Source organism: Scyliorhinus canicula, chromosome 21 (genome assembly GCF_902713615.1).
Source record: "Scyliorhinus canicula chromosome 21, sScyCan1.1, whole genome shotgun sequence".
Lineage (NCBI taxonomy): Eukaryota > Metazoa > Chordata > Chondrichthyes > Carcharhiniformes > Scyliorhinidae > Scyliorhinus > Scyliorhinus canicula.
Window position 1 is genome coordinate 55,201,009 of NC_052166.1, and position 12,290 is coordinate 55,213,298.

At 45.4% G+C, this 12,290-nt stretch overlaps 1 protein-coding gene across 2 annotated transcripts in view; it reads left to right on the forward strand.

The window, feature by feature from the left end:
• ak8 (adenylate kinase 8) overlaps window positions 1-12,290 on the forward strand; it is a 223,716-nt gene that overhangs the window by 10,493 nt on the left and 200,933 nt on the right. The window contains exons 3-4 of one of the 2 annotated variants that reach the window (XM_038782152.1): window positions 5,753-5,802; window positions 10,131-10,241. In XM_038782152.1, the coding sequence (XP_038638080.1) occupies window positions 5,753-5,802; window positions 10,131-10,241 (161 nt within the window). The remainder of the gene's footprint in view (window positions 1-5,752; window positions 5,803-10,130; window positions 10,242-12,290) is intronic. The other variant, XM_038782153.1, reaches the window with a different exon arrangement.

The window sequence follows — 12,290 nt, forward strand, 5'->3', positions numbered from 1 at the left end:
GCCCTTGTTGATCGTATGCGTTGAGCGGCGTAGTAGATGGCGGCCAAGATGGCGACCCCCATGGATCGCACGTGGCCGGCTGCGTGGGGGGAGTGGCCAAGATGTCGGCCCCAGTGAGTAGCACGTGCTGTGAGGGCTGGAAGGTGGCTGCCCCACGGATAGCACGAGGCTGATGACGTGTCTGCAGGGGGCGGAGTCAGCAGACACGCTGCCACACTACGGGGTCTGTGGGCCTGTGAGACTGTGGATCGGGCCTGTGAGTTAGAGTTCTTGGACCTGGCCAGGCAAACTTTGGCGAAATGTCCTTTTCTCCCACAGCTGCTGCAGTGTGCGTTATGGACCGGGCAGTGCTGCCGAGGGTGTTGGAACTGGCCGCAGAAATAGCAGGGTAGCCCCCCCATGATGGGCGGGCGGCCATGCGGCACAGGCCTGGGGTAGTCTTTGGTCGGGGGTCCACGAGGTGGTCACGTGGTCAGCCGGGAACGGGTTAAGGCTCTGGAACGCTACTTCCAGAGAGGAGGCTAACTTTACGTCTGAGCCTGGTCCAGGGCCCCCTTTTCGCGTAGGTGCCGTCTGACTTAGTTGGACCGGACTCCCACCACGTAGACGTCTCGGATGGTGAGTTCCATATGTTGAGTGGTCGTAATGGCCTGGTAGTTGCAGCTGCATGCAAGGACTTTGAGGTCGCGTAGGTAGTCTTCTAGTGATTTCCCCGGGTCGTTGGCGGCGAGTGGTGAGGATGTGTCGCGCGTAGACCTCGTTCACGGGCCGTACATAGAGGCGTTCGAGCATCGCGAGGGCGTCTGCGTAGGAGGAGGCTTCGTCAAGTTGGACAGAGATTCGATGGCTCATGGAGAAGGCTGTGAGATAGGCCTTGAAGCAGCGGAGCGAGTGCGAAAAAATTTATTTTGCCTCCGCGGCCTGCGGATCGAGTTCCAGTCGGTTAGGTTTGTGGGCCGATTCCATAGTTGCGTTTAAGTTTATTAAATTGATGCGACCATCAATTCACTCGAGACAAGAGTAGAAGTAAACTGTGGCTTTAATCAATTTAGAACAGTGCCTGCCTGCGACTGATCCAATACTGAGAACCGCCTACAGGTCGACTGCTCTTTATACCTCCCTTCAAGGGGAGGAACCATGGGCGGAGCCCATACATGCCCCAACATGTTTTCCTATGGATAATGCCATACAATGGCCCATAGGCGATGCCGACAAGGGCAACAGCATAGCACAAATACAATGGTGGATTATTGGCATAATACATTCACCACACCCTCAAGCTGGCCGGGGAGGAAGAGGGCCACTCCTGCACCGAAGGTGAGGTGGGTGCAAAAAAACCAAATGAGAACCGACAACATCATCATCCTTCATACCGACCTCACACGAATTCTATCTCTTCTATTCTTATGCGCATGCCTAGCACTAATAATATGTCCCTTCTCTTGCTGCATATCAGAGGAGCAGGCCAGTGCCTCCACCAGTTAGCAATATACATCAGCCCCGTGAGCAGCTCTAATTAATTCTTGGACCTCCACATTGAAGAAGCGTCACAGCTTTCACCCACACTCTCCAACAGCACAGAGACGCACACATCAGTAAGATTTAGTAGTAGTGAGGCTCGGGTCACAATTTGGTGAGCACCTCGCATTTTATAATCACAGCATGTGGAGGCTGGGATGTCCCAGGGTTCCGGCACTTGGAGAACTGCTAGATTTGAGGACTCTGATGAGACCCACTGAGATGATGTGCCTGTGGACTCCATCATGCCTCAGTTGCTGGAATTCCAAAGACAAAGTTAGAAACATCAGGAAAGGATGTCTGCATCTCTCATTGTATTGCAAGGCCGACTGGAAGAGTCCCAATGTTTTGTCTCCAAGGAGATTGTGCCGAGATTCCGAGGCAGCCAAGTCAACACTAAGAGTGGCAGCCGCGGTGAAGACTTGGTGCAGGACTTCAGCCCTGAACTGGTGGAGTACTCCATAGTTCAGGGAGTGAACTCCATGGTGGAGACTCTTGTGAGCATCCACGAGGGCCAGTGCTAGAGGATGGCAGGGCTTCTCGATCTCACTCCTTTATCCCAAGGAAGAAGCCAAGGACTCTCAAGCACTCATAGGGAATAAGTAGGAGAAGCAGGTGCACAACCTGGGGCTTTTCATCCAGTTGGAGGTGACCAGTCCATTTGACTCCTCCCTTCCAGTGACCGCATCAGCTCCAGCCTCGTGTGTCGAGCAGGATGGTATCACCACACTGCAGCACTCCAAAAGCAGGCCTGGGCCCTCCAGATCTCAGCCCTCCACAGGACTACCTCTAAGGTAATAGGGTGTGCCAAACAGCAAGTTTCCTCCACACCTGCAGTGGATCCTAGGCTACAGCAAACATAGCAGTAGGGTTAGAAAGGTTGAAAAAATCTAGTTGCACAGGGTGGGCATGGGTCTTGTTAGGCACTTGGAGATGGTGAGCATCTATGTAAAGAATCAACAACCTCCTATGTCAATATTTTAATCCTTTCCTTTTCCTTTCCACCGTACTAGCTGGGCTCAGCTTTGGAGACCCTCCTGTGCTCTGAGGTCTTATGAAAAATGCAGGCATCTGCCGCCTAGATAACAATAAGGTCTCGTGCACAACCCTGGAAATGGCAGGGAGGGGGATTGCCCTTTAAGGACGCAATTGCAACTACACCTGTCTGAACAGGGCGTCCTTCTGAGCTTTGTAGCCTTTGCCCTTGTCTTGGAGGTTCTATGTGCTTGCCCTCAAAGCGGATGCTGAAAAGGATTAACTGTTGACCGGTAATCGGTGGCACTAACGGACGTCAGGGCTGAATTAATGGGTATAATTGGCTCACCTGTCAAATTTAAGGACTGTTAATAGACTGTCAGTAAGCTGGCAGCTCCTCAGTTTATTTGATTTAGTTTAATTGGCTGTTTGATTTATACAAAATAGGAGTAACCTGGCAGGCACCTGGTGCGGAAAAGGGTCTCCTTGTGAACCTAGTCCTGGCAAAACTGAAGATATACAGGTCCAGGCTGGGTAATTGAGGGGATTGGCCAACCCGACTGTCTGCCCTTCTGCAGTGACTACATTTGCGGCCGGGAGTCCCTAGAAAGGGAGCAGGCGGTGTCTACCGGCACCGTTGGCGCCTTCCGTGCTTGGTGGGCACCATGGGGACTGGGGACTAGGATGTCTTCTCAACCCTCATCAAGTTTTGGTTGAATAGTTTCATTTGTGATTCACTTTCTGTTGCAAGTGGTATTCCTTTAAGGGGCTGCCCCTTTAATTTGTGTCTCAGTTTTTTTAATTTAGTTTAATTGGTTATTTGATTTCATCAAAATAGGAGTAATCTGGCAGGCAAGGACGAGTTCATTGACATTACGGCTCCTAGATTAGGGTTAACATGCCCTCTAGTTTAGAGTTAACACGCTCAGGAATTATCTTACTGGTAACCTCCCATGTTAAACACCCCCAGCGCCTCCCTCTATTCGACACCCACCCAGCACAGCAGCCAAGGCCTTTCGTCCCAGTGCCAAGGCTCTTCGAGAAGACAGAGGCCCTTCAAAAGACGAGTTTGGCCTCCAGATGGGTGAACTTTAAAAGTGGCTGTCTCCTCTCATCGCTGAGTTCTTCCCCCGCTAAAGCAGGACCCCTGGCGTTCCCCGCACCTTTTCCCCTTTCCATTCCCAGATCTGCAGCTGGGCTGCTGAGTTTCCCTCCCTTTGTTGAGCTTTTCCTGCTTCCAACTCGGTGAGGCCTCCCCCCACCCCAACAACTTTGTGGTACCGACTCCACGCCCCCTGACATTTAGACTTGTTACAGACTTCAACTGTTCTCCACTATGTGTGGAATTTAACTTTAATCATCCCAAACTAAAATTCACAGCACAAATCAGCAACTAGTCTTTGATCTATTTTTACTGTACTTTATACAAGCCCTGTTGCTTCGACCCCAAAAATATCTATTTTGATTCAACCTTATTTTAGCTATTAAAATTAATCTTTACCAGACTAATTTTTGTTTTGTCAATGATTACAACGAAATTCTTTCTTTCTTTTATCTCTGTCTCAAAAAAAATGTTGGTTCCATGTGGAGTTTGCACATTCTTCCCGTGCTTGCGCGAGTTTTGCCCCCACAGCCCAAAAGATGTGCAGGTTGGTGGATTGGCCACGTTAAATTGTCCCTTAATTGGAAAAAATGAATTGGGTACTCAAATTAATTTTTTTAAAATGTTGGTGTGGTTAAAAAAATTTGAGAATCTGGAAAGCCTGGTGATCTCAAAGAATGGACCTGAATAAATTAGATTTAAAATATAGAAAACAGTAGGACAGGCGGTGATTAATCCAATTCTACAGGGATAAGCTTTATAAAATATGTTGACATCTTTTAGTGAGCCAGGAACCAACTTCTGACTCCATTCTCGAGGAATGTGATGGATGCATTTGATAGATCTTGGGACACCAAGTAAACTGAGTTTAGTAGAACCGCCACAACGATAGTCATTAATAAAGGTAAGGTAAAGTCGCCGTAGTCCCAGATGACCATAGGCTGCTTTCCCCTTTGTGGGGGAGAGCTGACTGGTGGTGATTTAACCTGAGGATCACCACTGCTCAGGCAAGGGGCAAGGTTGAGAAGGCGGCGCTTCATGAATGACTTAATTTATATGTCACAAATGAATACCAGTAGAAGGTGAGAATAAGCAGTAATTATCAAAAAAAATCTGTATCGTCGACTGTGCTGGTAATTAACTATATTTTAAAAATGGCACTGAGAGATTTGAATTGTGCGAAGTGTTAATAGGTTTCAGCACAATAAGTGTTCTACATATCTGAGAATGAATGGCAGTTTCAAGAAGTTGTAATAACAGATGGTCCCTTTGTTGGGGTTTCTGGTTTGTTGACGCAAACTAATAGGATTACAAGTTTTTTTCACATGGTAGAATGTATTTTTTCTCAGCTTTTAAAAAAATTTAGAGTACCCAATTTTCTTTTCAATTAAGGGACAATTTAGCGTAGCCAATCCACCTAACTTGCACATCCCACACAGACAAGGGGATAATGTGCAAACTCCACACAGACAGTGACTGGGATCGAACCCAGTGGTTAGCACAGTTGCTTCACAGCTCCAGGGTCCAAGGTTCGATTCCCGGCTTGGGTCACTGTCTGTGAGGAGTCTGCACATTCTCCTCGTGCCTGCGTGGGTTTCTTCCGGGTGCTTCGGTTTCCTCTCACAGTCCAGAGATGTGCGGGTTAGGTGAATTGGCCATGCTAAATTGCCCTTAGTGTCCAAAAAGGTTAGGTTAGGTGGGGTTATGGGGATAGGTTGGAAGTGTGTGCTTGCGAAGGGCCGGTGCAGACTTGATGGGCCAAATGGCCTCCTTCTGCACTGTAAATTCTATGATAATCTAGAGTTGCGTGCAACCAGACTGGAGTGAAATGGAGTTAGACTGCCTCTTCCAGGAGTTACATCACAACATTGTGCAAATTAAAACATCTTTGCAACAATGCTGCAGCTGTACTGTGAATACAGACATGGAGTAGTCTCAATGTATGGCACAAAATAAATGCTATTATTTTATAATTTGAGAGCAAATATAGAAAAATAAATAGGAACATATCAGTTTATTTAAATTATAAAAGCTGCAAGATTTATTCTGGCTTGGCCTGATCTTACACAAAGCAAGCAATTTATCTTGAATTTTCTGTCTTTGTTTATATTTTTAATATAAATTTGCCGATCATATTTTCTTCCAAATGTTTCATAGTTCCCCGAGTGTTCCTGCTGGGACCAACTGCCTCAGGGAAACTTACTATTGTAAGTCCATTCTAGATTTAAACTATTTACTGAAGAAAAATATCCTGTAATTAATGTTGAATGAATTTTTTTGAAAAAAAAACTCCAGTAGAGCAATGGTAGCTATTAATATGTCTGTGTTTATAGCCATTGCTATGTCAAAATTAGTTTCTCAATCTAAAATGATTTTTTCAAATGGAAGTGGTTATTTGATATATGAAATTTGTATGAAATTTGTTGATCTATAAGCTTTTGTACCATGTCAGAATTGCAAGATTTAAATGGTAATTTTAGTTTTTGGACGCAAGCTTCCTCAGTGTTTTTTTTAATATGATTTGATTATTTTCTCAAACTGAAAGGAGTGCTAGTTTTACTAATTGATGCTGTTTTATGTTATTTTAGAGATTTTGTAATTTCTTCACATAGATGTGTTAACAACTTTTTCAGTTTTGAAAGTGGAATCAAATTATTTTAGTTTTCCTTACTTGAAGTTTGCATTAATTATCAAAGTAACATTTTGTCAGTGCAGCCTTACTGTTTACTAGAAGTAAAATAAATTAAATACTGTTTAAAAATATTGTCAGGCCGTGGGACATTACTATCTGCAAAAAATGTTTGTATCATTCTGCAACAATTCTGCATCGTGATGAAATTTAAATTGCTAAATAATGGTCTTAAAAATTAGAAGGTAGATTATTGCCAGCTGAAAACTAAATGTTGTGAAGACTGGCACACAGAAGGAATAAACTAAACTATTAAAGCGCTTTTTAAAATTGCCCTTCATTTAAAACTGTTATTCCCCTTCACCACCCTCCTGTCCTCAAATTTTATCTGCCCATTTTCCTTTAGAGAGTCTATCTGGACCTTTTTGCTCTTCAATAAGGGCTGTACTTGATGGGCTTAATGGCATTTTGATACCTCTAAAGGATCTATCTGTCAGTCAATGTTCACTATACTAGATATTATTCATTCTATGAAGTTAAAAATCTTGCCCTGGATCCGAGCCTCTTAAATGAAGGAACATACTCGAAGACACTTTTACACATCCCTACTTCACTCCTGCATGCCGATTGGAATCTTCTGCAATCTTCTCCTTATTGCATCGCTGCCCCCCCACCCTGATCAATTCACAATTCCACTTTGACCCTGCTTGCAGCTTGTTCTTCCAAATTCCATTCTCTCTGATGCATCAGGCCTCAACCATCCTGCCTGGGGTCACTGCCTTCCATTGTTTCACTTTCATCAGGGGGATGCAGTGGGTAGTAGAAATGTCACAGAAACAGAGAAAATAGGAGCAGAGGTAGACCATTTACCTTCGAGCCTGCTGCACCATTCGTTCTGATCATGGTTCATCATCCAGCTCAGTAACCTGTCCCTGATCTCTTCTCCCCCCCCCCCCCCCCCCCCCCCAAATCCTTTATCCCTTTAGCCCAAGAACTAATCTAACCTTCCTGAAAACATACAATGTTTTGGCCTCAACTGCTCTCTGTGGTAGTGAATTTCACAGGCTCACCACTCTGGATGAAGAAATTTCTCCTCATCTCAGTCCTAATTGGCTTACTCCATATCCTTAGACTGTGACCCCCTGGTTCTGGACTCCTCACCATTGGGAATATCCTTCCTCCATCTACCCTGTCTAGTAAATCTTTACTGCGCACACTCTATAGCAAGAATAGCCTTCCTCAGATAAGGAGACCAAAACTGCACACACTATTCCAGGCATGGTCTCAACAAGGCCCTGTATAATTGCAGTATGACATCCCTGCTCTTGTACTCTAATCCTTTTGCTATGAAGGCCAACATGCCATTTGCCTTCTTTACGGCCCGCTATAACTGCTTACTTTCAGCGACTGGTGTCCATGGACATCCAGGTTTCATTGCACATTACCCTCTCTCAATCTATAGCCATTCAGATGGTAATCTGCCTTCCTGTTTTTGCCACCACAGTAGATAATCTCACATTTATCCACATCATACTGCATCTGCCATGCATTTGTCCACTCACCTGTCCAAATCACATTGAAGTACCTCAGCATCCTCCTCACAGCTCACCTTCCCACTCAGCTTTGTGACATCTGCAAATTTGGAGATATTACACTTAGTTCCCTCATCTAAATCATTAATATATAGCTGGGTCCTAGCATTGATCCTTGCGGTACCCCACTAGTCACTGCCTACCATTTAGAAAAATACCTGTTTATTTTATTCTTTGTTTCCCGTCTGCCAACCAGTTTTCTATCCATCTCAATACAATAGTCCCAATCCCATGCACTTTAATTTTACACACTAATCTCTTATGTGGGATTTGTGCATAGTTTCTGATAGTCCAAATACATTACATCAACTGGCTTCCCTTTGGCAACTCTACTAGTTATATCCTCGAAGAATTTCTGTAGATTGGTCGAGCATGACTTTCCTTTCGTAAATTCATACTGACTCTGTCCTATCCCGCTACTGTTTTCCAAGTGCTCTGCTATTAAATATTTTAAATAGACTCAGCATTTTCTCCACTATCAATGTCTGCTTGGCTCGCTTATAATTTCCTGTTTTCTCTCTACCTTCCATTTTAAATAGTGGGGTTACATTAGCTAACCTCCAATATGTAGGAACTGTTCCAGAGTCTATAGAATCTTGGAAGATGACCACCAAAGCATCCACTATTTCTTGGGCCATTTCCTAGGGCAGCATGGTAGCATAGTGGTTCCCACAGTTGCTTCACAGCCCCAGGTTCCCTGGTTCGATTCCTGGCTTGGGTCACTGTCTGTGCGGAGTCTGCACGTTCTCCCGTGTCTGCATGGATTTCCTCCGGGTGCTCCAGTTTCCTCCCACTGTCCAAAGATGTGCAGGTTAGGTGGATTGGCCATGCTAAATTGCCCTTAGTGTTCAAAAGATTGGGTGGGATTACTGGGTTACGGGGAGTGCGGAGGTGTGGGCTTGGGTAGGGTGCTCTTTCCAAGGGCCGGTGCAGACTCGATAGGCCAAATGGCCTCCTTCTGCACTGTAAATTCTATGAAAAAAAAATCCTCAAGTACTCTGGGATGTAGATTATTAGGCTTAGCGGGTTTATCAGCCTTCAATCTCATCAATTTCTCCAACACCATCTCCCTACTAATACTGATTTCCTTCAGTTTATCCCTCTCACTAGGAACTGTTTTCCCAAACAGCTTGGAGGAGCATTTGCTCCTTCCAGTTCCATAGGAAGGTAAGATCAAAAAATCAATAAAATAATTTTTGGTTGAGACAGCTTCTTAGGTCACATTACTTGCAGTAAAACCTGAGCAGGTCACAGAATCATTACAGCGCAGAAGGAGATCATTCTGCCCATCATGTCTGCCGGCTCTCCAAATGAGCATTATGACATAATGCTGTTCTCCTGCTTTTTCCCTGTACACTTGCACATTGTTTCTTTAGGACCGAGATCAGCATCTGCTCAGCAGGTGTTAGGCCCCACATTAGCATACGCAAGGGACGTACTAGCTGTTCAAGCTGACGACCCAGGATTATCTGAGTCCAAATATGATTCCGGTCATATTTCAGGCGACCTTCTCTTGCGCATCAGTGCCCTCTAAAATGCTCATTTTTGGCTCTATTTGCCACCCAGAAAACAGGCACAGTGAGGAAGTTTCTACCCAAGAATTTATAATCTTATTTAAAATTAAATTGAAAACTAACCAGAAAAGGAAAGAGGAAAATGATTAGATAAATTTGATTAGAATACATAATGAAAAGCTGATGCTAGTTTAATGGGTTGCAGTTTGTCTCGTTCTGTGTTGTCATTTCTAATAGTTTTGTTGCTTTCAGTTCCATGTGAAAAAGTTTGTAACTCATGGTTCTGAGGTTGATCCTTTTCCCTTTCTCAGAAGCATGTACTAAATCATTGATATGCCCTCCATCATAAACATTGATACTTATGGTCAAAGGTACCCTTTGAACATTCTTATCTTTCAGAAGCCCAATTGCCCAAATTTTCTTCTCGAATTGAATATAACAAAAAATCAAATATTCTTGATTTCTAATTTATCTTAATCTCTTTCTGCATTTATACTGAAACGCTTACATTTTCATGGTGCCAAAGAATCTTTAACAAATAGGGAATATTACCTTTTTCTTTCTGCTTCAATAAAGGGATTAAAGGCAAAAATAATTGAACTCGAAATCTCTGTTCTTATCAATCCAAAAGCCATACTTTGAACATTTTTAAATCATTGATGCTTTGGTGTTGTCCCTATTCTTTTCAAATATGTGTGTATGGTATGGCATTGTCAATTCTTAAAGCACTAAAGATTTAACCTTAAACTACTGACTGGCATTATTCCCATGTGTGTGATTTTGCATTTCGCTTTTACTAGGCCAAGTTGCTGTGCGACAAGCTTGGTTCGAACGTTCTCACTTTGGAAAATATGATGGCAAATAAATCTGATATTGTTACCAAAATTCAAAGATTCAACATCAAAAATAAGGTACAATAATATATTAATTAAGGTTTCATTAGCTCTCACACCTCTGAAATATGTGTCAGTTCTTAATCTGCCATCAGAAAAAAGGGTGGTCTATTGACCTTTGGATTGTCACGAGTGAACAGGATCGTATCCTCACTGGATATGCCCATATTGTGGTTAGCAGATATGTGCAAATTCTGGCTGGTATTCCTCAACTCCCCCTGCTTTCCCCAGGAATGCTGATAGTAATTGTGGTGCTCTAACCATTAACCTAGTGAAATCACACAGACCACAGTGTTGAGTTCACAGAAGCAGCCACACGAGAAGCGTTGGGAACAAAAGGTTTATTTACAGAAGTTTCAAAAGACTATGTACACAGGTCCCGGCATGGACTACCACGCCTGGCTCACACTCTGGCCGAGTTTAAACACTCTGATTTATTTTACCACTGATAAGGCGGCCTACCCCTTCAGCGAGGAAACTCTTACCCCATGAGACTCATGGGGAGCCTAATCAGCCCGGCCCCTTGGATCCCGTGAAGGTTAAAACATTCCTCGTCCCCGAAGCCCTAAAACACGTCTAACAAAGGAGGAGCTCTACACTTCTTAGCTCGTAGTTGCCTCGTGGCCGTCATCAGAGCCGGCCAGGTGGCAGATAGCGAACTGGTGAACTGCTTTTCCTCATTGAACGTCATGGTGGCACCCCCATCGGTGGTTGGTTGTTTGGGGACTCCTCATTGGAAATGTCTGGTGACTAAACCTCCATTGCAGAGTTGGAATCTTCGGCATCCTGCATCTCAGTGTCAAGTCCCCCATGGAATGGCGCCTGCGGAACTGCCGGTGCCACGATGGCCTGGGGTTGTCCCAGTTCATCCAAAAGGGGATCCCCTATCATGGGGCTCCTACCGCAGAGCTGATCGAGGAGCCTATTCAATGCTTGGTCCTGCACACCACTATGACACTGGCCCGGTCTGCCTCTCCATAAGTCATTGATTACATCCTGTGGACGTCCGGCCATTTGGAGTGTGTGTCAATGAGGTGGAGGAGGAACATGTGATGGAACCATCAATTCACTAGACACGTGCTTTAAGATATGAACAGTGGTTTTAATCTATTTACAACAGAGCCAGCCTGTTCTATGGGGCAGCAGGGTAGCATGGTGGTTAGCATAAATGCTTCACAGCTCCAGGGTCCCAGGTTCGATTCCCGGCTGGGTCACTGTCTGTGTGGAGTCTGCACGTCCTCCCCCTGTGTGCGTGGGTTTCCTCCGGGTGCTCCGGTTTCCTCCCACAGTCCAAAGATGTGCGGGTTAGGTGGATTGGCCATGCTAAATTGCCCGTAGTGTCCTAATAAAAAAAGTAAGGTTAAGGGGGGGGGGGTTGTTGGGTTACGGGTATAGGGTGGATACGTGGGTTTGAGTAGGGTGATCATGGCTCGGCACAACATTGAGGGCCGAAGGGTCTGTTCTGTGCTGTACTGTTCTATGTTCTGCGTTGAACTCTCGCTGAACTGAATGACTGGCTCTGAGCAGAGGTATTTATACAGCAGTCCAGGGGGAGGAGTCGTGGGCGGAGCCCTGTACAAACCCCTAAGCATTCCCAGCGCTACTCCCCCTAGTGGTCGGGCAACGCAACTGCGCTTACAAATGCATGGTCTCATGTATATACAATACAGTGTGCATTACGGAGTTACATTCATCACATTCACCCCCTACAAAAAAAATCAAATCCGGCGGGGGTGGTGGTTCATAAATTGAGTCTGTCCAGTGGTCGGACTGTCCGCTGCGATCTGCGGAGCACCGGGATTGCAGCCTCTTGCGGTGGCTGGACGGGTGTTGTGGGTTGGGGTACGATGGTGGTCTCCAGGGAAGATCTCGTCCGAGGTCCATACCCGTCTGGGTCGACTGGGGACTGAGGAAGCTGGGGGTTAGCCAGTGCGGGCGTGCGGAACAGGTGGAGCGAGCTAGTGGGCTCGGGAACGCGAGGGGGTGGCTGGGTTACCCGGAACCAATGCAGCGAGCTAATGGGCGGCAGGATGGGGTGTAGGGTGAGGGGTGCATCTGTAGTGATAG